Raw genomic sequence first — 22,544 nt, forward strand, 5'->3', positions numbered from 1 at the left:
GGAAGGCGCTAGCTGCTGTCCATCTGAGTGGAGGAGATGGCTTGGTGGTTGGGAGACTAGTTAATGCAGGGCGACTAAGACAGTAAGTGACTATGTTGAGGATATTAGGAGTTAGATTTCTCATCATTGGAGAAAAGAGAGATGAATATGAAAAGCGGGAAGGCGAGCATTAACCTTGTGGAGTAGGATTGGACCTGGAGGTATCAAGGTGTTTTTTTAACATACATAAAGATGTGGGTGCATGTAGAAGTAGATATATGTGTGTGTGCACACATGTATTTCCTCGCTCTGTCCACTTCTAGAGGGCCTAGAAGTAATGACCCGTGAGTACACCAAGGACCTAGATCTTGATTTCTAGATGCCCTTATCCAATAAAAGAAACCAGGGCTCATTAGAGAAATGGCTGATTACAGGGCTGGGGCAGAAAGTACAGAAGATGCTTGGAACATCTTGTTGTACCGGAAAGAATTAGGAAAGTGCTCAAAGAACGATGGGCCACGTCAAAAGGACACAGGCTCTGGCTAAAGGACCATCCACCTGGCAAAATGTGGGACGATTTAAGTATCTCCATACTGATGATGACAAAAGTATAACCCACCAAACAAAATAGAATTTCATGAGGCCATACTTTTGATACATATCAATATGTATTTATATGTAAATAAAACATAAAACCGACAAAACTCGACCTTTCTGTTGAATGCCACCTAATAAATATAAAAGCAATGATGGACTGAGAAAAATCACCGTTCATCAACTGTCACAGTGATACCTGATTCAGGACTGCAGCCCGTGCCCTAGAATAAGACCCTTTCCCTGGACCTAGAATAAGTCCAGCTAGAAACCCATGGCCTATTCTCACCCAGGGACTATTTGTCCCCGAGGAGACACTTAGCAATGTCTGGAGACATTGCTGGTTGTTACAGCTGGAGAGGAGTCTACGGGCATCTAGTGGGCAGAGACCAGGTTTGCTGCTAAACATCCCACAGTGCACGGGACAGGCCACGGTGCACGGGACGGGCCCACGGTGCACAGGATGGAGCCATAGTGCATAGGACGGGCCACAGTGCACAGGACGGGCCCACGGTGCACAGGATGGGCCCACGGTGCACAGGATGGAGCCATAGTGCACAGGACGGGCCCACGGTGCATAGGACAGAGCCATAGTGCACAGGACGGGCCCACGGTGCACAGGATGGAGCCATAGTGCACAGGACGGGCCCACGGTGCACGGGACGGGCCCATGGTGCACAGGATGGAGCCATAGTGCATAGGATGGGCCCACGGTGCACGGGACGGACCATGGTGCACGGGACGGGCCCACGGTGCACGGGACGGACCACGGTGCACGGGACGGGCCCACGGTGCACGGGACGGACCATGGTGCACGGGACGGACCATGGTGCACGGGACGGGCCCACGGTGCACGGGACGGACCATGGTGCACGGGACGGGCCCACGGTGCACGGGACGGGCCCACGGTGCATGGGACGGGCCCACGGTGCACGGGACGGGCCCACGGTTCACGGGACGGACCACGGTGCACAGGATGGGCCCACAGCAGAGTTCTCCAGCCCCAAATGTCAGTTGGCCCAGCTGGAGAAACCTTTCTACAGAGAATTCTGTCTGCCTCAAGTAAGAGTAACAGGATTCTGTCTCTGAAATCTTGGCATTTCCTCCAATGAACCTTTCATGTTCAGTGTTGACCAGAGCTCCAAAGAGGACTAAGAACTGCGGTTTCTTCCAGGCAGTGGAATAAGACACATGAATAGTTTCTATGTTTGTGTGCTTAGCTAACGTACGTCTGGACACTGCAAAATTTGGTCTGAGATGTCACTATATCATGGTAGTCTGGTCATCTGGTGGGGCTACCCTCACCTTTCTTGGAAACAGTTTCAGCAGCTATGGTCACTTAGAAAAAACTCAAGGGCTGAGCAACCCAGAGTCAGGTCAGCTCAGACCACTGACCCTGCCCAGGTTCCACATTGAGAATACAGAGCCCCCACTCCTGGATCAAAGGAAATGAAAGGAGGCAGGAGATGTAAAGCAGGGTCCCACCCTTAGCTGCCTAGGCAAGTCACACTTCACTTTGTAGCTTTCATTTCTCTGAGGAAAAGTGAACCCTCGTATTTTCTGTATTAGTGAGCTTCATTTAGCGTGAATAAGGTAAAGGCATGTTATTAGGACGTCAGAAAAAGCCCGGGTCCGCATGATAGTCATTTTGATCAAACTGTCTGCTTGGAAGATACTAGGTAAGAAATGAAGGCATCCAGCTGAGAATCTTCTTATTTGCACATCTTTGCCTAAGGGTTTCTGCGTGGTTCCACCTGCTCCATCTGGCCTGCTAACACCTATCCCAGCCTGGCCCTTCTAACTGTACTTGTCCACCTGAATTTGGGGATGTGAAGAAGCCAGACTGTCTGGGAAGAGGGCCTCCCAGATGCCCCTTTATCCCTACCCTGCAGTACCTGTACCTCCTGCCCACAGGTCTGTGAAAATCCACTGCTCCTGTCTGCCCTCTGCAGCCCTGACAGAGCCTGGCACATAGTAGATCTAATGTAGATGGTTAACTCCTCACCTGATATGAGGCGGTAGCTGCACTCCAGATGAAGTCCTTGGGGAACTGTCCGTATAGGAACTCATCCTCTTTGGACAGCGGCATGCCATTGTTGGTGATGACCTCTGTGTAGTACCTGGCTGAGGCTCTTGCTGTGCGAGACCTGTTCACGTCATCAAAATCAACATGGTACAGTCCAAACTTGACCGTGTAGCCATTCAGCCACTCAAAGCTGTCCATCAGGGACCAGGCAGCATATCCTCGAAGGTTGACACCATCAAGTCTGTAGGCTGGGGACATTGCACAGAGGGCAGAGGACAGCTTTATACCAGGAGGGTCAGGGCCCAAGAAGCGCAGCCACGTACTGGCTCCTCACTTCAGGCGGTCTTCAACCACCAACTTGTACACACAAGTAATGTGTCCCATAATAGATCATCTTTTTGTTAATACTGATAACCCCATAACAAGTATTAATGGCTGATCTTTGCAAAATCAAATTCTTTTGTTGGACTAAAGGGACATGTCTGAAATTCAAGAGTCTTAGCCCACTTTAGAGGTTATTCCTCTAGGGTACATGGAACCTGAAAGTCAGTGCTAGTCACTCAGTTGTGTCTGACTCTTGGAGACCCCATGAACTGTAGCGCACCAGGCTCCTCTGTCCATGGAATTATCCAGGCAATACTGGATTGGATTGCCATTCCCTTCTCCAGGGGATCTTTGTGACCCAGGGACAGAACCTGGGGCTCCTGCATTGCAGGCAGATTCTTCCCATCTGAGCCACCAGAGAAGCCTGACAAATGGAATCTACCAGAATATAATAAGTTCCTTGTCAGCATAAAGGTGTTTGTTTTGTTCCCTGCTGTGTCCCCAGCACTTAGAATAGTACTTGTCACACACTAGTTGGTCAATAATGAAAATACTCTTGTGGGACTCTGTGTGCACATTTGGGGCGATGATCATTGCTTTTTTTTCAGATTCCAGAGGGATATGTATCCTCAGACAGGGAAAGAGTTAAAGGACCAGGGTATAAAAGAGAGACCTGTTGATGGTTTGTACTCCATTCTGCCAAGGCTCCTGACATACGGATGTTGGGAGACTCTAAGGGGAACATGAACCCTCACATACCTTTCAAAGCTTCATTGATATAGGTTTTGTGGTAAAATATCCTGTCGGTGTCTTCCAGTTTGGGGTCTGTCAGCCCCACTCCGTTCTCAGTGATGTAAACGGGGATGTCCCCATACTCTTCCTTGATCCAGTTGAGCAGTCTCCGCATCCCCCAGGCGGCAGCCCTGTTCATGGCTGTGGCAGGCCAGGAAGTGTCCTCCCACTCCAGCAGCTCCTGGTCACTTGTGTAGGAGGGTGGGTTTAACCTGGGTGTCGTGTGTTGCACAATCCTGGAGGAGTAAGTGTTGAGGCAGAACACGTCGGCGGTAGCTGCGATGTACTGCTTCTCCTCCTCCGTGAAGCTGGGCAGGCGGGAGGTGGCCAAGTGCTGCAGTTCACTCCTGTTCCCCACCTTCCACTTCATGGCATCGGGGTAGTCTCCGTTTCGGAAGATGGGGTGGGCAAACCAACCCAAGGAGAACTGCAGCATCCGGTCAGCTGCCTCCACGTCCCTGGGGACCAGCGACTGGGGCTCTGCCCAGTGGGAACTGAGGCTCAAGGAGATGACCCCCTTCTGCTCTTGCCTGTACTTCTCGTCGTATGTGTGATAGACTCTGGCATGAGCTTTGATGATTGCATGGCCAATCCTGTAAGGTCCACTGCCTGAGTCATTCACATTTGGGGGAAATTCCCCTGAGCCATATCCCAACCAGGCCTGGTACGTGGGCTCATTAAAAGTCATCCAGAACTTGACTCTGTCACCAAAGGTCTGAAAGCAGAAGTCTGCATAGCTGTTGAACAAGTCAACCACGAAAGGATTCTCCCAGCCTCCGATGTCCTGCAGGGCCTGGGGCAGGTCCCAGTGGAACAGGGTCACCATGGGAGAGATGTTGTTTTCCACCAAGCCGTTGATCAGCTTGTTGTAATAATCCACACCATGTGCGTTGACAGAAGTGTTTCTCCCAGTTGGGAAAATCCGAGACCAGGAGATGGAGAAGCGATAAGCCTTCACCTTCAATGCTTGGAGCATGTTCAGGTCGGCATCCAGGTGGTTATAGCTGTCACAGGCCACGTCTCCAGTGGCATTGTCTTTCACGTTGCTCCCTGGTGTGTGGGTAAAGTTGTCCCAGATGCTGGGGCCTTTGCCGTCAGCGTCCCAAGCTCCTTCAATCTGATAGGCTGACGAGGACACGCCCCACAGAAAGTCATCGTGGAATGTGCCGTGGTAGAATAGATCTCTCTCAAACTTGGGTTGGTTGGAGAACTTCTCCCAGACCACTTTTGCCTTGGAGGGCACCTCGGATGGAAAAGAGAAGGCTCTGATTTTCCGGGGGATGTTTGCTATGCTGGGTGGTGACTGTCTTTTTACTACCTTGTTGAGGAAACCATTTTTTTCGATCATGCTGGTGAAAAAATAGGCAGATTTCCTGGCAGTCCTTGGCCTGCTGCTGTCATCGAAGTTGACGTGGTACAGCCCAAACCTCTGGCTATACCCAGAAGGGCCTTCAAAGCCATCAATGAAGGAGCGAGCGATGTAAGACTGAACAACCACCGAGTCTTCTTTGATAGCTGTGGAGAAAAACAAAATTGGGACTGCTTTAAAGTCTCTGTTTCTGATTGTTCTAAAGTCTCTGCTATTATTTTTCAAATAGAGGTGTTTATTTGGGGTTTCTCAGCACTGCAGCCATGCTCCTTGGAAGAAAAGCTATGACCAAACTACACAGAATATTAAAAAGCAGAGACATTACTTTGCCAACAAGGGTCTGTCTAGTCAAAGCCATGGTTTTTCCAGTAGTCATGTATGGATGTGAGAGTTGGACTATAAAGAAAGTCGAGCAGTGAAGAATTGATGTTTTTGAACTGGGATGTTGGAGAAAACTCTTGAGAGTCCCTTGGACTGCAAGGAGATCAAATCAGTCAATCCTAAAGGAAATCAGTCCTGAATATTCATTGGAAGGACTGATGTTGAAGCTGAAAGTCCAATACTTTGGCCACCTGATGTGAAGAACTGACCCAGAAAAGACCCTGATGCTGGGAAAGATTGAAGGCAGGAGGAGAAGGGGACGACAGAGGATGAGATAGTTGGATGGCATCACTGGCTCAATGGACATGAGTTTGAGCAAGCTTCAGGAGTTGGTGATGGACAGGGAAGCCTGGCATGCTGTAGTCCATGTGGTCACAAAGAGTCGGACACGACTGAGCGACTGGATTGAACTGAGCACTGCAGCCCAGAAGGCATCGATTTAAGAAGCACTTGAATTGTGTTCTGCTATAAAATAGGGGAGGCTTATAAAGGCAAAGCCTGTAAGGTTACATAAATTGTTTATCTAGAATTAGGATTGGAGGGGACTTCCCTGGTGGTCCAGTGGTTAAGACTCCATGCTCCCAATTCAAGGGGCATGAGTTTGATCCTTGGTCAGAGATCTAAGATCCTGCAAGCCACATGCTGTGAACAACAACAAAAAGATGAGGAGGCTTGATGAATCGTTAGGACTCAGATGGGCAGAGCATAGAAGGAGCACTGTAGGGACTAAGAATATAAAAGCAAAGACTTAAGGCCTTTGGGGAGAGAGTTAGGAGGCTGATATGAATGAAGAGCTGACTATTACTACAAACACTACTTTCTGGCTTCATTTCCATGGGAGACCGTTTTTTGTCCCATAAAACAAAACTCTGAAGACTTAATGAAGTACCACCCATGCTCAATCACCAGCATATCCATGTTCTTACCCTTGAGCACCTCATTGATATACTGGTTGAAGTAGTCGACTCTCAGGGAATCATCGATGAGGTTTTCACTCTCCCCTGTGGGCATGCCGTTCCCAGCTAGGTAGATTGGAACTTTGCCTTTTGTGTATTCCAAGGATACAAAGTTCAACAGCCTCCTTATGCCCCAGGGCACCACACGAATCCAAGGGGATGCGGTCTGGGGCCATGTGGGGTCCACATGCTGGGAGAAGCCTCCGATGGTATCATAGCTGGGGATGCAGGTATCTCCTCGGGCCTTGCTGATGAGGCGGGAAGTGTAATGGGACAGACCCAGAAAATCAGCAGAGCCTTTCAAGAGCTGTTTCTCTGCCTCGGTGAACTCAGGGAGCTGGGCCACAGGACTGGGGCACTGCTTGTTCATCTGTTGAATCTGGGCCCTCAGGGCAGCCGGGTAGTCCCCATCCACAAAGATGGGGTGTGCAAACCAGCCCAGCATGAAGTGCAGGAAGCGTTCGGCGGCTCTCAGGTCCTCAGGCCTCTCCGGGGACAGGGGTTCTGCCCAGTCCGAGTTCAGCACGATGCCCACACGCCCCTGCTGCTGTGGGCGGTGGTGGCTGTTGTAGTGGTGCCAAGCCCTGGCGTGCGCCTTGAGGACCATGTGGGCCACCTTGTGAGGAAGAAGGAAGGAAATACAGGACTTAGTGACAGCTGCACCACCCACAAGTCAGCAACAAGTCAATGAGAACAATGTTAGCAAGTTAACACCGAGGTGAATGATGGTAGCAAGTTAATAAAAGCAGTAAGACTGACGATGTCAACATCAATATATCAACATTGATGTCAACAATGTCATCAAGTCATCGACAAGTTAACACCTACGTCACACTGGCAACAAATCAACAAAACATCACGTCAACAGCACCGAGAAGACTGATGCTAACAATGTAAAGGAGGCTGGGCCATGGACAATGTTGACAACACCACCGTGCCAGCAACATCAGCAACATGGACAATAGCCTCACAGGCCAACAGCAACGATGTCCACAAGTGTTGACAAGCAGTCAACACCACCGTCAGATCATCAGCAATAGCACCGCAACCACACTGACAAGGGTTAATGGCTTCTCTCGTGTGATCCTCACTTGTTTGACAAGTACAAATACTATTTCTACAACACAGGTGAGGAACGCAGATCCAGAGAAGGGGTAGACGCAGGCCGTCCCGCCTCGGGCTTGTACCGTCACTCACAGTGCTGTGCTGCCTCTGTGCTCAGTAAGGGCTTAGGGACTAGCGAGCCGACAACTAGTTGGAAGTGGGGACCATTTTAGTTAACACAAAGGAGGGGAAAAGTCTTTCTAGCCTGCCTGATCTCCTTTCTACTTAATGAAACCTAGGAAGAGAAACCACCACCAGGACCTGTTCATAAACTCAACTCATGGTCTTACAAAAGTCAGCATTGTTCCTTGGTGGAGCGCTGTGAGAAACTGGGCAAAGGAGGGGTGTGTGGAGCATAACAAGCCTACATTTAAATCGACTCTGTCACATGCTCAGGAAACTCAAACCATCTTCTCTCTCGACTTCAGCTTGGTCTGCAGGAAGTGGGTCATTCTGGATCCTCCCTGAAGGACTCAGGGCAGCTGTGTGAGCAGAGCACAGAGCAGAGACTGGGGTGCCGGAAGGGGTTTGTTATTACTGAGAGCCTCTTCTTTTCGTCATGTGAAGAGGATGACACCTGTGTTTGAAGAATGTTATACCAAAACATGGCTCTATGAAGAGGAGCTCCTGACTGCTTGTAGTGTACCAAATATTAGTCCTTAACTGGGCCCTGACCTCCAGCAGCAAACTGTGCTCCTCTCTTAAAAGCAGGAATGCTTCCCTTCTAAGCTTGCTGGTGTCAGGGCAAAACATGGGAACAACCGAAATGTCCATTGACAGAGGGATGAATAAACAAGATGTGGCACATATATACACTGGGATACTACTCAGCCATGAAAAATGAAATAACCCCATCTGCAGCAACATGGATGCAACCAAAAATCACCATACCAAGCGAAATACGTCAGAAAGAGAAAGACAAGCAGCATATGATATTATATGGGGAATCTAAATACGGCAGAAATGAACCTGTCTACAAAACAGAAACAGACTCACAGACGTAGGGAATTGACTTGTGGTTGCCAAGGGGGAAACGGGGAGGGAGAGGGATGGAGTTTGGGGTTGGTAGACGCTAACTATCATATATGGGATAGATAAACACCATATATAATAGTATATACAGTACATACTATACTGCTGTATAGTACAGGGAATTATATCCAATCTCCTGGGGTAAATCATAATGAAAAAGAGTATTTAAAAAGGTATATATGTATATAACTGAGCTGCTCTGATATGCAGCAGAGATTGGCACAACACTGTAAATTAACTACACTTCAATAAAAACAACAACAAAAAAACCAAAGGTACGAAGCTGAGGGTACACTACACTGTGAGTGCAAGGAAACTGTGACTGGAATGAAATACTGGTAAGATGATGAGAGAGATGAAATTTTTCCTTACTGGTATCATAATGTTTTATAAATAAAAGGAAGAATCGAGAGAGAAAAGTGAGGTGGACTTTCTCATCAAAGTCTCTATAGGAAAATCTCAGGAGACATAGCTGTAGGGATAAGAAGCCTAAGGAGAAAAGGTTAGGATGAGCTTCACAATAAAAACACAGAAAGGTCCAAACCTTCTGCTTTCAGTAGAGTTCTCTTTCTCCGTGGGTGTGGTGAACAAGAGCAGAAGGGAAGCCTTGACTTCAGTGCTATGTTCCGGCATTATACTGAGTCGCTTACTCACAGAGCTCACTCTGTGCATATTTTGAATTGCTCTCTAATTTTCTGATGTGTGTTAGTATCATTTCCCCACCAAAGGTTTTAATGTCTTGGTGACACTTATCTAGCCTGGGGCACAATGAATACTCCTGTCTCAGAGCAGTTTGTGCGTGTTAGTCACTCAGTCATGCCCTGCTCTTTGTGACCCCACGGACTGTAGGCCGCCAGGCTCCTCTGTCCATGGACTTCTCCAGGCAAGAATACTGGAGTGGGTTGCCATGCCCTTTTCCAGGTGATCTTCCTGACCCAGGGATTGAACTTGTGTCTCCCTTATTGCAGGCAGATTCTTTACCATATGAGCCACCAGGGAAGCCCATTTCAGAACAGAACCCAAAGTGTGGCAGGGGAAAGCCAGACTAATGTGCTTATCCTGAAGAATGTTGCCAGTGAAGCTAGTAGATTTTCTGGGAGATTAAAAAAAAAAAAGGAAGACGATGCTTGGGACCCATATGAAGATATTTAAAATTTTGTCTCCAGGGACTTCCCTGGTTAAGACTCTGCACCTCTACTGAAAGGGGCATTGGTTCAATCCCTGATTGGGGAACTAAGATCCCACATGCCACATGTGGCCAAAAAAAGAAAAAATATATATTTTGTTTTCAAGATATACATCCCCTTCTTGTTGAAGTGATACTCTGATTGCCCCCTGGAAAGATCACCTTCCTCCGTCCCCACCTCCCCATCTCTCAGCCAGTACTGAGGGGTAGAGCTGGGATCTGCACTGAGCTTCACAGCCCCCTAGCCTAGACCCAGTGACTGGTTCAGTGATGAGCATGTGACCCACACGGAGACCATGAGCACAGGAGACCTCTGCCAGAACAGTGATAAGCAATCTTTCCTGTTTTCTACTTATGTTGAAATATCAGAGAAGGATTGCAGCCATCTGGCTACCGGGAAGCCTAAGAATAAAGCCAATGAGGGGAACAAGAGAAAAAGAAAAACTGAGTCCTGGTAACGTCATCAGTAGTCCAAACAACTCTACTCTGATCAGCTAAAACTAGGACTTTCTAGTTTCCTGAACTCAGAAATTCCCTCCTTGCTTTAAAGTCAGTTTAGGTTGGGTTTTCTGTCACTTGCAGTTAAGTCCTGGCTGACATGGAACACTTGCTTTGGAGTCAAGTAGATTTGGGCTCAAAATGTTGGCTTCACACTGCTAACCCACTAGCAATGTCATCACAACCAAATTGCTTCTCCTCCTGAACCCCAATTCCCTCGTCCATCAGAGCCGTTCTGAGGACGCAGTAACAATGTTTAAAGCACCAGAACAGCGTTTGGTACTTTTAACAATTTTAACAGCTCCTTCCCTCCCTCCAATTTCCTCTAAAGAAGAAAAAGGAAAGACTTGCTGATGGGAAGGTGAAAGAGTGTTTTTCCAACCAAGTGCCCTTCCTCTTCCAACAAGTAGGCACTGCAAGGATGGGAAGTACCTTAAAAGAGGCCACCCCTGGGTCGGAGATGCCCGGTGCGTGCTGGCCGGTGCCGTAGCCCGCGTAGCTCATCACCCACGGCTCGTGGAAGGTCACCCATAGCTTCACACGGTCCCCAAACGTGGAGAAGCAGAAGGCTGCATAGTCCAGGAAGGCGTCCACCACATCTTCACTCTGCCACCCACCGCGATCCTGCAGGGCCTGGGGCAGGTCCCAGTGGAACAGGGTGGCCATGGGCTTGATGTGCGAGTCCAGCAGGCTGTCAATCAGTTTGTTGTAGTAGGCAACACCCCGGGGGTTGGGGTTACGCCCCTGCCCAGTGGGGAAGATGCGGGACCAGGAGATGGAGAACTTGTAGACCTGGGCCTGGAGGCCACGGAGCAGGGCAACGTCAGTGTCTGCCTTGTGGTAACTGTCGCTGGCCACCTCTGGCGTTGCTTGGCCCTTGTTGGTGTTCTGGTGCCCAACTCTGTCCCAGATGCTCGGCCCTCTTCCATCCTCGGCCCAGCCTCCTTCCACGTTAAAAGCTCCCGTGGAGACACCCCAGAGGAAGCCTTCAGGAAAAACATCCTGCAGGAAAGCATCCCGTTCTGCCTTGGACTGGTTGGCAAACGCTTCCCAGACCCTCTGATAGGCTGAGCGGGGCGGCCAGGCGTATACTGCTGTGTCTGGGCCCAGCTGCGGGGCAGTCTGGAGGGTCAGGCTGTCACTCAGAGAACAAGACCAGCTGAGGGAATGAAGTGACATGAAGGGACATAATAAGTAATGACTCTAATTTATAGGTGACCTGAGACTGATGTAAAGTAAAGATTCCAATAACACTGACTCCAAGTGATGGGCAGGAAGTGACTGGGAGATGGGAAATTATTATTATTACCCCTTCTTAGGCAAGTTAGGATGAGATGGTTGGATGGCATCACCTACTCAGTGGGCATGAGTTTGAGTAAACTCCGGGAGTTGGTGATGGACAGGGAGGCCTGGCATGCTGCAGTCCATGGGGTCACAAAGAGTTGGACATGACTGAGTGAACTGAACTTAGGCAAGTTATCACTACTCCTGCATGACTGAAAATACTGTGCTAATGCTACTAGTCTCTGTATTAGAACACCCTTGAATACCGTCTTCAGTTCTGATGAAATTTTTCTTCTTATAATGTACATTTATAAAACACAACTAAAGATAATGACTTCAGTTATTGAGTCTTTTGCTTCTGTATTGGCCACTGTGATAAAAATGTATGTACATTAATTACCTCATTTAAATTTCAAAATAAGTGTATGAGGTAGGCACATTATTTATCTTCTTCCTACAGAGAAGGAAACTGAGACTTAAAGAAGTGAGTAATTTCTGGGCATCAGGGGTCAGCAGCTATTTACCAGCTGGTACAGAAATATTTCAGTAATTGAACTACCAGTACAGCTCTACTGATGGGTACCACTTAAATATCAGCCCCAGCTACAACCTCCTTTCTTGTTCATGTTGCCTGGGTTATGGTCATAATGGCAGGCGCTCAAGCATCCATCTAGGACCATGAGGTAGAAGTTTTGATAAGGATGACAAAACAACAAGAGAGGAGCCTGGACTTCTGATGATTTTACCCACTCTATAGACTGTCCATCTCTGGGCTTCATTTATGTCAATAAACTTTTATCTTTTTTTAAAATGAGAACTCCTTGATTAGACAGCTTGCGAATGATAGAGCTCAGAGTCTGTGCTTTTAACCACATATCACTATATATATGCGTAGATGTGTGGACATTATATGCACATTTGTGTTATGTTTTATGAACATAAATATTTATTCAGAAATAAATATATCTGAAATAAACATAGCTGAAATAAAACATAACATGAAATGCTATTTGGGGGGCTTCCCTGGTGGCTCAGTGGTAAAGAATCCACCTGCTAATGCAGAAGACATGAGTTTGATCCCTGGTTCAGGGAGATCCCACATGCCTCAGAGCAACTAGGCCTGTGCACCACAGCTACTGAGTCTGTACTCTAGAGCCTGGGAGCCGCAACTATCGAGCACTTGTGCAGCAACTAACTACTGAAGCCTGAGCGCCCTAGAGCCCATGTTCTGCAACAAGAGAAGCCACTGCAATGAGAAGCCTGCACGCTGCAATGAAAAGTAGCAGCACCCCATCGCTCCCGCTCTCTTCAACTAGAGAAAAGCCCATGCAGCAATGAAAACCCAGCTGAGTCAAAAATAAATAAAATTATTTTTAAAGAGCTATTTTCATACACAACAAAGTCTGATATATTCTGTTTAATTCTAGTCTGTTTTCCTTCTCTCTCCCTCCTCCCTCCCTCCCTCCTTGAGTCCTGTCGTTTGGGCTGGAGACCAGTGCCTGAGAACATGCAGCAGTTTCACCAGCAGAGGGCAGCCTTGAGGAAGCTTTGGTAGAGGTGGGTGTGTTCAGCCCGGAGGAGAGAACACACAGGGGGAGAGGCAGTGAAGGACAAGAGCAACTCCCTGTCCTAGGGCTCTCGTGTGGAGAGGGGCTGGCATTTTACAAGCCTGGCCCAGAGCGCAGAACTGGTACAGGGACCCTGCAGAAAGATCTCTCCCATGGACTGGGGCCTGAGCCTTACAAATTTGTGTGTGTTAAATCCCTTCAGTCATGTCCAACTCTGTGCGACCCTATGGACTGTAGCCCACTAGGCTCCTCTGTCCATGGGGTTCTCCAGGCAAGAATACTGGAGTGGGTTGCCATGCCCTTCTCCAGGGTTCAAACTTAAGCTCCTTCTGTTTTATGAAGCATCAACTCTGCATTTGGTAGAAAAGTGGTGACGGGAAATGATGGCCTACAGCTGTGGATTATCCAAAACAGATGCATGAGTCTGAGCACACCAGGGACATGGAGGGGTGCCCACTCAGCTCTTCCGACCCAACCCTTCTGATCATGATTGTCCTGGCTTGCGTGAAAAGAGGTTTTCAAGAAATAAACTGCACCTGGATAAAACAGAACTTGCCATACAGGCCTTGGAGCCTGGGTTTGCCTCAGTTGGGTAGAGATTTAGCTCAAGAAGTCCGTATGCCCAGCCTTCCAGGTGTCCCTCCTTCAGCTGTCCCTCACCTTCTACTCTAACCCCTCAGAGCATCCCGGTAATGCTCTCATCCTCTCCTCTGGGGAGCAGTGCTGTATCTCCTGCCACACTCTCTGCTAGAGTCACTGGTGCGCCTGTCTCATTTCTGAGTCTAAAACACTCCAATGAGAAAATGATGTCTGTCCTCCCAAAACCCCCTTCCACCTGCCCCACACCTGCAGGTTCTCCATAAACACTCACCCACTCACATGTTATCCAACATTGGACCTTCCCTTCAGGGGAAGTAGCGAGAAATCAAGGTGTTAGAAAGAGAACCCTGGAACTGATGTCTCATGTCACCTTGTGATTTTATAAGCACTGCTTTCTCAGACTGCCCCTTTTATTATGACCTCTTCAGTTTTATTTTCCAAAAAACACAGCCCAGCACTCCTCAGCTGATTCCAAATATAAACGGAGAGCAGTTCTGACCTGCTTGCTCATGCAGTATAACTGCAATATACTTCTCACACTCTGAGCACAAAGCCTGACATGTCGCTGCTTAGGGTCTGGTGATGTGAACTGCTGATTTGAAGTGAGTTGAGAGGATTGAACAGTAGAGGGAGACATGGCTGACGACAGCCAAGTGCTGGGAGAAAAAAAGGTACAAAGAGGTAACGCACTGAAGCTTATGATCTTGGACAGAGCTATGCTAGAAATGTCTGCAGCGAGCTTTGGCTGAAGGTCTGGGAAGCTAATGGTTGCCCCTAGTCCTTCCTTGACACAGGGCACGAGACATTCCATTGTGCAACATACTCCTGTGGAGTGCTGAGGGTTCTGGGAAACTCCCTGCACTGGCTTCCACACCAAGATTTCTCACTCAAGAAATGCATTGGAATGTAAGTGCATGCACGAGTGGGTGCCAAGTCCCTTCAGTCATGTCCAACTCTTTGCAACCCAATGGACTGTAACCCACCAGGTTCTTCTGTCCATGGGATTCTCCAGACAAGAATGCTGGAGTGGGTTGCCATGCCTTTCTCCAGGTAAGTGCAGGAGACTGACATAATTATGGAGATAATTGCAGATCTGCTCTAATTTTTTTTTAGTATGTGTCTTACCAATTTTGTACTTCATGTGCTAAGAAATTATTTGCAATCCCACAATATTTTAAAACATTTGTCCTGAGAAACCATTGAATTAGGCTTCTGCCCGGTGCACGGCTGACTTTCCCATTTATGCTGTCTCCTTGCAGGTAATATGCTTCAAATTTCATGAGAGAAAATGGTACAGAGAACTCACTTTCCTCAGACCACATAACTTCAGGGATGGGCAGGTCTATCATTAACCCAGCCTGCTCTTCATCATCTAACAATGCCTCCAAAAAGATCTAAACTAGAAGGCAGGGCTTCAAACACCAGCTCTGTTAGTTGTGTGCACTTGGTGAACTAGAGGAGGCTGAATGATTGGTGAGAATGTCAGAACTGCATGGGGCCTAGAGACACTGCTCCCAGCCTTCCCCTCTGAGTCTCCATCTTTCATGTCCAGAACGGCCGCAGAGGACTCACTAATCCAAAGGCACATAACAGTCCCGGGAGTTTACACAGGTGAAGAACAGCAGAGCATTCTGCAAACATCAGTTGTTGATAGTTCAACAGGAAATCTAACATTACCTTTTCTTGGAACTCGATGAACAGCTCAGGAATGTACTAATATCAAACCCAATGACGAGCATTTGGTCTTCATTTATGGCTGAAAGAGAAGAAGTTTAATTCACTCCACCTGAAGCCCACCCAGCTATGCATGACTGCCATCAACAGTTCTCCTCACTCATATACCACAGCCAAACTCCAAGCAATGGTTCCAAGCCCCTCTGGAAAATTCCAAGGCCATGATTTAAGGAGGTCACATGTGATTTTTTTTTCCTACTAAGAACAGCAGTTCTCAAACTTCCATGTGCATCGGCATCACCTGTGGAGCCTGTTCAATGCAGATTGCTGGGCCCAACTCCCAGGTTTCTGCTCAGAGCTTTCTGATCTGAGGTGGGCTCTGGAATGTGAATATCTAACAAGTTTCCAGTGATGCTGATGCTGCTTTTCTAGAGACCAAATGCAGAGCACAACTGACTCAGAAGACCTCAAACATTAGGAGAGGGTGGAATCTTTTTTGCAAGAAGCACCCCACTCCAGTACTCTTGCCTGGAAAATCCCATGGACAGAGGAGCCTGGTGGGCTGCAGTCCATGGGGTCGCAAAGAGTCGGACACAACTGAGCACCTTCACTTTCACTTTTCACTTTCATGCACTGGAGAAGGAAATGGCAACCCACTCCAGTGTTCTTGCCTGGAGAATCCCAGGGACAGGGGAGCCTGGTGGGCTGCCATCTATGGGGTCGCACAGAGTCGGACACGACTGAAGTGACTTAGCAGCAGCAGCAGCATAAACATAAGATTGCCTATTTCAACCATTTAGAAAGGGATGGGATTTAAGAACAGGAAATCATTACTCCAAAGTGAGTTAGGGTGAGAGTTATGTGGCATTCATAGATATGGTTCATGAAGTCTGTGAAGCCAGCTCAGCACTGGTTACAAGTGGTAAAAAGGGCACGACCAACATCTCCCATATTCTGACCTTACAGGGAGACTGAACTGGATATCAGGCACCCAGGGGCCTGCCCCTGGCCCCTTCTGGCAGAGTGTCTAGTGGTCCTCAGCCCCTGATGCCTTAATGGACACTGCTTTCCCTTGACCAGACTGGACCAGGACAATCTTCTTCTGAATAATCATTTTAACAATTTTTATCAAATGTAATGTTAACCTTTTTTATATGCTGTACAGCATGCAGGATCCTAGTTCCCTGACCAGGGATCGAACCTGCAGCCCCAGCATTGGAAGCATGGAGTCTTAACCACTGGACCACCAAGGGAAGTCCCAGGAGAAGTCTTCTGATGCATGGCCCACCCATCAGATTCACTCTCAAGAATTTGAAATAAGAGACATTTTGGAGATGGTCCATGAGTTGTGGGGTCCTGTAACTAAAGATGCTGATCAAGCAATGGGGAAATGAACAAAAGTAAAAGTGTCTGGGGTGGGCAGAGAGCAGTCCTGCAAAGGGGGGCACAGATGAGAGACCCTGGAGGGAGGAGCAGTTGAAACAGACAGATGGGCACAGGGCTGTTGCCATGCTTACACCTGACATCTCTGGCCCGATGGTCTTTATCTCCATGAGACCCTGGCATCCTTCACGTGCTGTACAGAACTTCTCTTCTTTCTTGGGTCAGTGGGAACTAAGTGACCAACAGTAAGAAGGCAAGGACTCTACACGCATCTAGGGCAGGCTCTCAGACCATACCTTCTTCTTCTCCTGTCGGAACCCCAGACTCTCAAGATTGCTACCCTACAAGCCAACGTGCCAAACGTCACTGCAAACCTCTCCGATGATGGCCCACTCACCTTTGAGCAGGCTGAAGAGCAGATGGGCTACGTTGTTCCTGGTGGAGAGGCAGTTCTGGAGTTTCAGGCTGAAGACGAAAACTTTCACTTTTGGTTCAGTGGTCTGAAAATGATATAGGCCAGCAAGGGAACCGAAGTTGCTGAGAGTTGTTAGTTAACAGGGACAGGTGTTCAAGATGTGAAGCCACAACACTCAGTGTGGTTTTGGAAATGACCTCTAGCCGTGTCAGTTAATAAAGGGAGCTGACTCCAGACTCGAGGGAGGAAAAAACTACACTTTTCTATAACAGAGGCCATTCTCTATACAGACCCCCACCAAAGACAAGGGTTCATCTATCCTATCACCTCAGGCCACAAGGAACCTCCTAGAACTAGTCTCTGTATTAGGACCAGGAACAAGGTCATCTGCCCATGTCAGCGGCCTGAGCTACTACAAGAAGCTCCATCAGGAGCTGCCATCATGATGTTTATAATGTCGAGGCTTTGCTTCAGAGCAATCTGGCTTGGGGAGGGGCGAGGCAGAGTATAAAGGAAACAAGATCAACCCCGAGTCGACAGCCTCTGAACCTGGAGATGGCTTCTTTATGTTTTTCTTTCTACCATTGGATATGTCTGACATTTTCCATAAAGAAATTGAAAAGAAACTATCTCCATTAAAATTGGAGCAGGTGTCATTTTTCTCCCATTTCTAGCCATTTCAGTATCAAAAGGAACATCTTTGGGCTGACAAGTTGTTTGACCTCATTTTAAGTTACTTTTTCTTGGGTTTGGTCATTTTTCCCACACTATCTTCCCCTCCTCTGAATAGTTAACAGCCACTGAGAAATACCAACAGCAACTACTCAAACAGGAGGCTGGCAGGTTCTTTATTTTCTCAGAGCCACCAGTAACAATGAGGTGACTTAAGCTCTGAGAAACAGATTAACTTGCTCAGAACCAGTTAGTGGGGCTGTGGCTCACATAGCTGTGTTCCTCCCCTGTGCCGGGTCAATGTGGTAAAGTCAAATTACTAAGGGAATAGAGGGTTTTCTCCTTCCTGAAAGACCCATGCACAGTAGGGTGGCCTGTGATGTCACAGGGCTGGAGAGCTGGAGGAGCCATCTGCTGAATGAGGAATTCCCTGGTGAGCAGGGTTTCTTCTGAGAAGGGAATGCAGGACCTCCACACACAGCTCTTGCAGCACTCAGAACCTGTGGACATGCGATGGGTCCCCGGGCCCTAAGACACCTGTGTGCTGGCAGGGAGCAGCAGCTAAGGCTCAGAGAGGGGCGTACAGGTTCTTTGGGGGGAGTGGACAGTGAGGGTTGGCTTGTTAAGGCAAATATTTCCATGACCACATCTACAAAATGTCTTTTTCAATCTCAGAATGAACACTGGAATTCTGATTCTCAATAGCTTTCTACATGAGAGAGCAGAGGATCCAGGTAAATACTTACCTTAACAAGCCAACTCTCTTTATCCTTTCCAGGGAAGACTATCTAACCTCCAGAGGTTCTCTAAGGAAATTTCCTCAGACAAGACTGCATGTATGAAAGAAAGTGAAAGTGAAGTCGCTCAGTCATGTCTGACTTTTCGCGACCCCATGGACTGTAGCCTACCACACTCCTCCGTCCATGGGATTTTCCAGGCAAGAGTACTGGAGTGGGTTGCCATTGCCTTCTCCAGAGGATCTTCCCAACCCGGGGATTGAACCTGGGTCTCCTGCATTGTAGGTAGATGCTTTACCATCTGAGCCACCAGGGAAGTCTGCTTGTATATGGATTCTTTTTTTGGTGGGGGGGCTGTGCTGCAAGGCTTGTGGGAACTTTGTTCCTTAACTAGGTATTGAACTCAGGCCTTTGGCAGAGATGAAAGCATGGAGTCCTAACCACTGGACCACCAGTTTATGCATCAGCTGAAGCATTAAATGACTAGTATGCTCTCAGGAACCTTTGCCATTCATCATCAATATGGAAAATAGCTTAAGTTACCTGCAGTTCACTCAACGTCTGTGGTAAATCTGCCTCACTGTGGCATTCATAAGATAAATCAAGAGAGATGAAGTCAACTGCATCCTGGAAATAAGCAAACAGAATCTTTAGAACATAAGCAATTTCAAGATGAAGAACTAGCTCAGAACTATTTTTTTTGTTTCTCTCGTTACTAAATGGAATACTCCAAAGCAGGATTTTCCAAGGAAAAAGCAGGATGAGGAAAAGCTGGGGACGAGGTGAGAATGTGTATGGGGTTTGCCTCTGTGTTGTGAGGAATGCATCATGTATGCACTCAGCAAAGTGCTTGGCACACAGGAAGGGCTCAATAAATGTGTACGATGGAATGAGTAAGTGAGTGAATAAAAGAAGTACTGCGGGCCAGAAAGGGTGGGTTTCCACCGAGTGAGTGAACTCTAAGAAAAGGGGTCAAAGGCCAGAGCTGCCCTGGGTGGCACCCTTCTCATGGCCCTTCCACTCTGCAGGACAGAGGCAATGGAGATTCAGCCACCCACGGTCCACTTAGTAATCTCTGCAGACCCTACCGGAGCTTGGAGTTTTAATTGTAGGCTATCGTCACTGGCTACTTTCAAACCACAGCTTAAAGTCCACTCCCATTGGCCCTAGCCTGGCCCATACTATAATCCAGGAACAGAGCTCTCATGGTCTGTGGACACTCCTATTTGTGCTCCAGTTAAGGACATACATCTCCACCCTGTCTCTGTCTGCACATACTTTAAGAACTACAGATCCAGAGTCTCCACCCTTTTCAGTGAGCCATTTCTCTCCTGGCCACGACCAGATTGTCGCCTGTGCTCCCCCTTTGTCCTCTCCTGGGACAGAGACAGTGGGTGATGGCATCTGGGAACAACCCAGTGCACTTGACCTTAGATAACTGACTCTCCACTGCTCCCTATGGTTTTCCCAATCAAGTTGTTGCCATGTTTGCTCAATAGTCCACAGGCTTGCTCCCCACTGGCAAGCTCCATTGGAACATTCTTGGCCCTCTCAGCCCTTGCTTTGTCTACCAGCTCCAGGCAGCATGTGATCATCGACTTCAAACTCTTGAAAGTCACTGTGCTGGGTTTAAAGATGAGTAGGAGCCACAGAAACTTACAACTTGATAGAGAGAGTTAGTAAATGTACTGACCACATGAAGAACAGGCAGAAAGTTCTAAGTGATATAAGAAAAGTCCACACCTCAAATCTTGGTGGGGATTAGACTCACCTGGGAATGTGGGAAGGCTATGAAAGCCCAGGGCGTCCCTCCACACTAAGTTTTGTACTTTAGTAGCTCTCCAGGTCGGAGAAGGCAATGGCACCCCACTCCAGTACTCTTGCCTGGAAAATCCCATGGACGGAGGAGCTTGGTAGGCTGCAGTCCATGGGGTCGCGAAGAGTTGGACACGACTGAGTGACTTCCCTTTCACTTCTCACTTTCATGCTTTGGAGAAGGAAATGGCAATCCACTCCACTGTTCTTTCCTGGAGAATCCCAGGGACGGGGGAGCCTGGTGGGCTGCTGTCTATGGGTCGTACAGAATTGAACACAACTGAAGCGACTTAGCAGCAGTAGCAGCAGCAGCAGCTCTCCAGGTGATTCTGATACCAAAATTTGAGAACTGCTGATCTAACAAATGGCTAAAATATTCCAAGCAGGGAGAGACCACATCAGGTTTAGTGGGGAAGTATTATTAACAGAAGCCTCTTTATGGTGGGCACATTGACACTGATGTTAATAATGGGTAGAATTTTATTGGAAGAGATTTGAGGAAGGGAAGGAGGATAAGACTTCGGGTAGCGAATGCCGCAGGGCTGGTGGAGTGACAGCATGCACACCGGGGAAAAGGCGAGGGCAGAAAGCCGGCAAGAGGGCCCTGGTGAGCCGCATTCTGGAAGGCTCTGAGGACCTTCACCGTTTCAGGGGAACGTAGCTTCTCAGCAGGGAATTCAGCAAAAGATGTATTGCAGGGGGGAAATGGGGGCAGAGAGACCAGTTCAAAGACTACTTCTTGACAAGCATTTTCTGATCAGCACTTTGGTCTCCTGAGCTCATAACTGATAGCAGTTATCGCCCCTTATAAAAGAATTTAGATATTCTGGTTTTCTGGTCATACTATCAGTCTTGGACCTGGTCATTTCAGAACCTTATCATGTCTGGTTTTTAAACCCCTGAGCTTGTAAATCTGAAGTTGGACCTTGGCACATGGGGCCTCCATCGCAGCACAGACACGGTGCAGCAACTACAGGAATCAGTTGTTTTCTCAGAGGGTTTTCCACGCTGCCCAGCAGTCAACGTTACAAGGGCCAAGGCTGTTAAATTCTCAAATGTTTTAACGTTCATTATTAAAATTATAGTTAAAAGTTGTTTTTAGAGGAGGTAGAAAACAGGATGGGCACTCTAGGGACCACATTATTAATGTTATTAAAAAAAAAAAAAAACCTCTTACCCTAGTGTCTGTTTTGCTAAAAAAACAAACAAATGAAAAATACAAAACTGACCTCTCTTTTGATAAGCTCTTTTTAAGGAGGAGCAAGACCAGAGGCATTTGACGTCTTTGTGTAGGCAAAAGCTGACACTTGACCAAGTGAAAGCTGGGGCTACAACAAATAAGATTTTGTTTTAAAGTAATTATAAATCTAGAGAATGCATAACACTCAGAAGAGGCATTTGTAAGAATGTCAAGCAAACCATTATATGTAGGATGGATAAACAACAAGGTCCTTCTGTATAGCAGAGGGAAGTATATTTAATATCCTGTGATAAACCATAATGGAAAAGAATGTGACAAAGAATGTATATGTATATAAAATATATATAACTGAATCATTTTGCTGTACAGTAGAAATTAACACAGCATTGTAGGTTAAATACACGTCAATAAGATAAATTTAAAAAGAAAGGATGTCAAGTCGACAAAAATTTCTATTGTTTTTTTAAAACTAAACTTGCAACTTTTCTCAGAAGTTACAGATTCTATTTCTTTGGGCTGTCATTACCTTGACAAGTGTAGACATAGATGGTTCTAGCAGGAGCTTGGAGAGCGTCTCAGCTCGCAGGACCACAGAGAGTTTTCCACCTGAAACCAACCAGATGAGGGGATGTAGGTGAGAGAGGAAGGAGGCTGTGACCCCAGAAGCCACTGGTGAACTCGTTTTCTGTTGGCCTTTCTAGTCCACATTCACCAACTTTAAAAAAGATTTCTGCAGAAATCACTCACATGATTTTACTCAAGCTGAAAGACTTTAGAAAACAAGGTAGCTTTTTAAGAAATGTCCCTTTAGAGACTGTTTCATATAAATCAGAACAGTGACGTGCAGGACACTTGTAAAGTCTTTTGCAAGAATCAAAACAGTTCCTTTCCCTAACCCCACACAACGTAAAAGGCAGATGGAGAGAGCTGCGTCTCAGTTCCTAATAAACCTTG

At 47.4% G+C, this 22,544-nt stretch overlaps 1 protein-coding gene across 4 annotated transcripts in view; it reads right to left on the minus strand.

The window, feature by feature from the left end:
- The window catches only part of LCT (lactase), a 42,328-nt gene extending 19,784 nt beyond the window's left edge, over window positions 1–22,544 (minus strand). Inside the window, exons 1-10 of one of the 4 annotated variants that reach the window (XM_086351197.1) lie at window positions 22,338–22,543; window positions 22,117–22,196; window positions 21,619–21,717; window positions 19,118–19,201; window positions 17,148–17,250; window positions 15,371–15,449; window positions 10,674–11,400; window positions 6,392–7,037; window positions 3,683–5,230; window positions 2,579–2,847 (exon numbers count right to left, since the gene is read on the minus strand). In XM_086351197.1, coding sequence (XP_086207323.1) covers window positions 2,579–2,847; window positions 3,683–5,230; window positions 6,392–7,037; window positions 10,674–11,400; window positions 15,371–15,432 — 3,252 coding nt within the window. In that variant the 5' untranslated portion in view covers window positions 15,433–15,449; window positions 17,148–17,250; window positions 19,118–19,201; ... (1 more) ...; window positions 22,117–22,196; window positions 22,338–22,543. Of the gene's footprint in view, window positions 1–2,578; window positions 2,848–3,682; window positions 5,231–6,391; window positions 7,038–10,673; window positions 11,401–15,370; window positions 15,450–17,147; window positions 17,251–19,117; window positions 19,202–20,345; window positions 20,664–21,618; window positions 21,718–22,116; window positions 22,197–22,337 lie in introns of those variants that run through there. The other 3 variants (XM_086351187.1, XM_086351218.1, XM_086351208.1) reach the window with 3 other exon arrangements.

This window comes from Bos grunniens, chromosome 2 (assembly GCF_055505025.1).
Source record: "Bos grunniens cultivar Pamir isolate PY7600 chromosome 2, Bosgru_T2T1.0, whole genome shotgun sequence".
Lineage (NCBI taxonomy): Eukaryota > Metazoa > Chordata > Mammalia > Artiodactyla > Bovidae > Bos > Bos grunniens.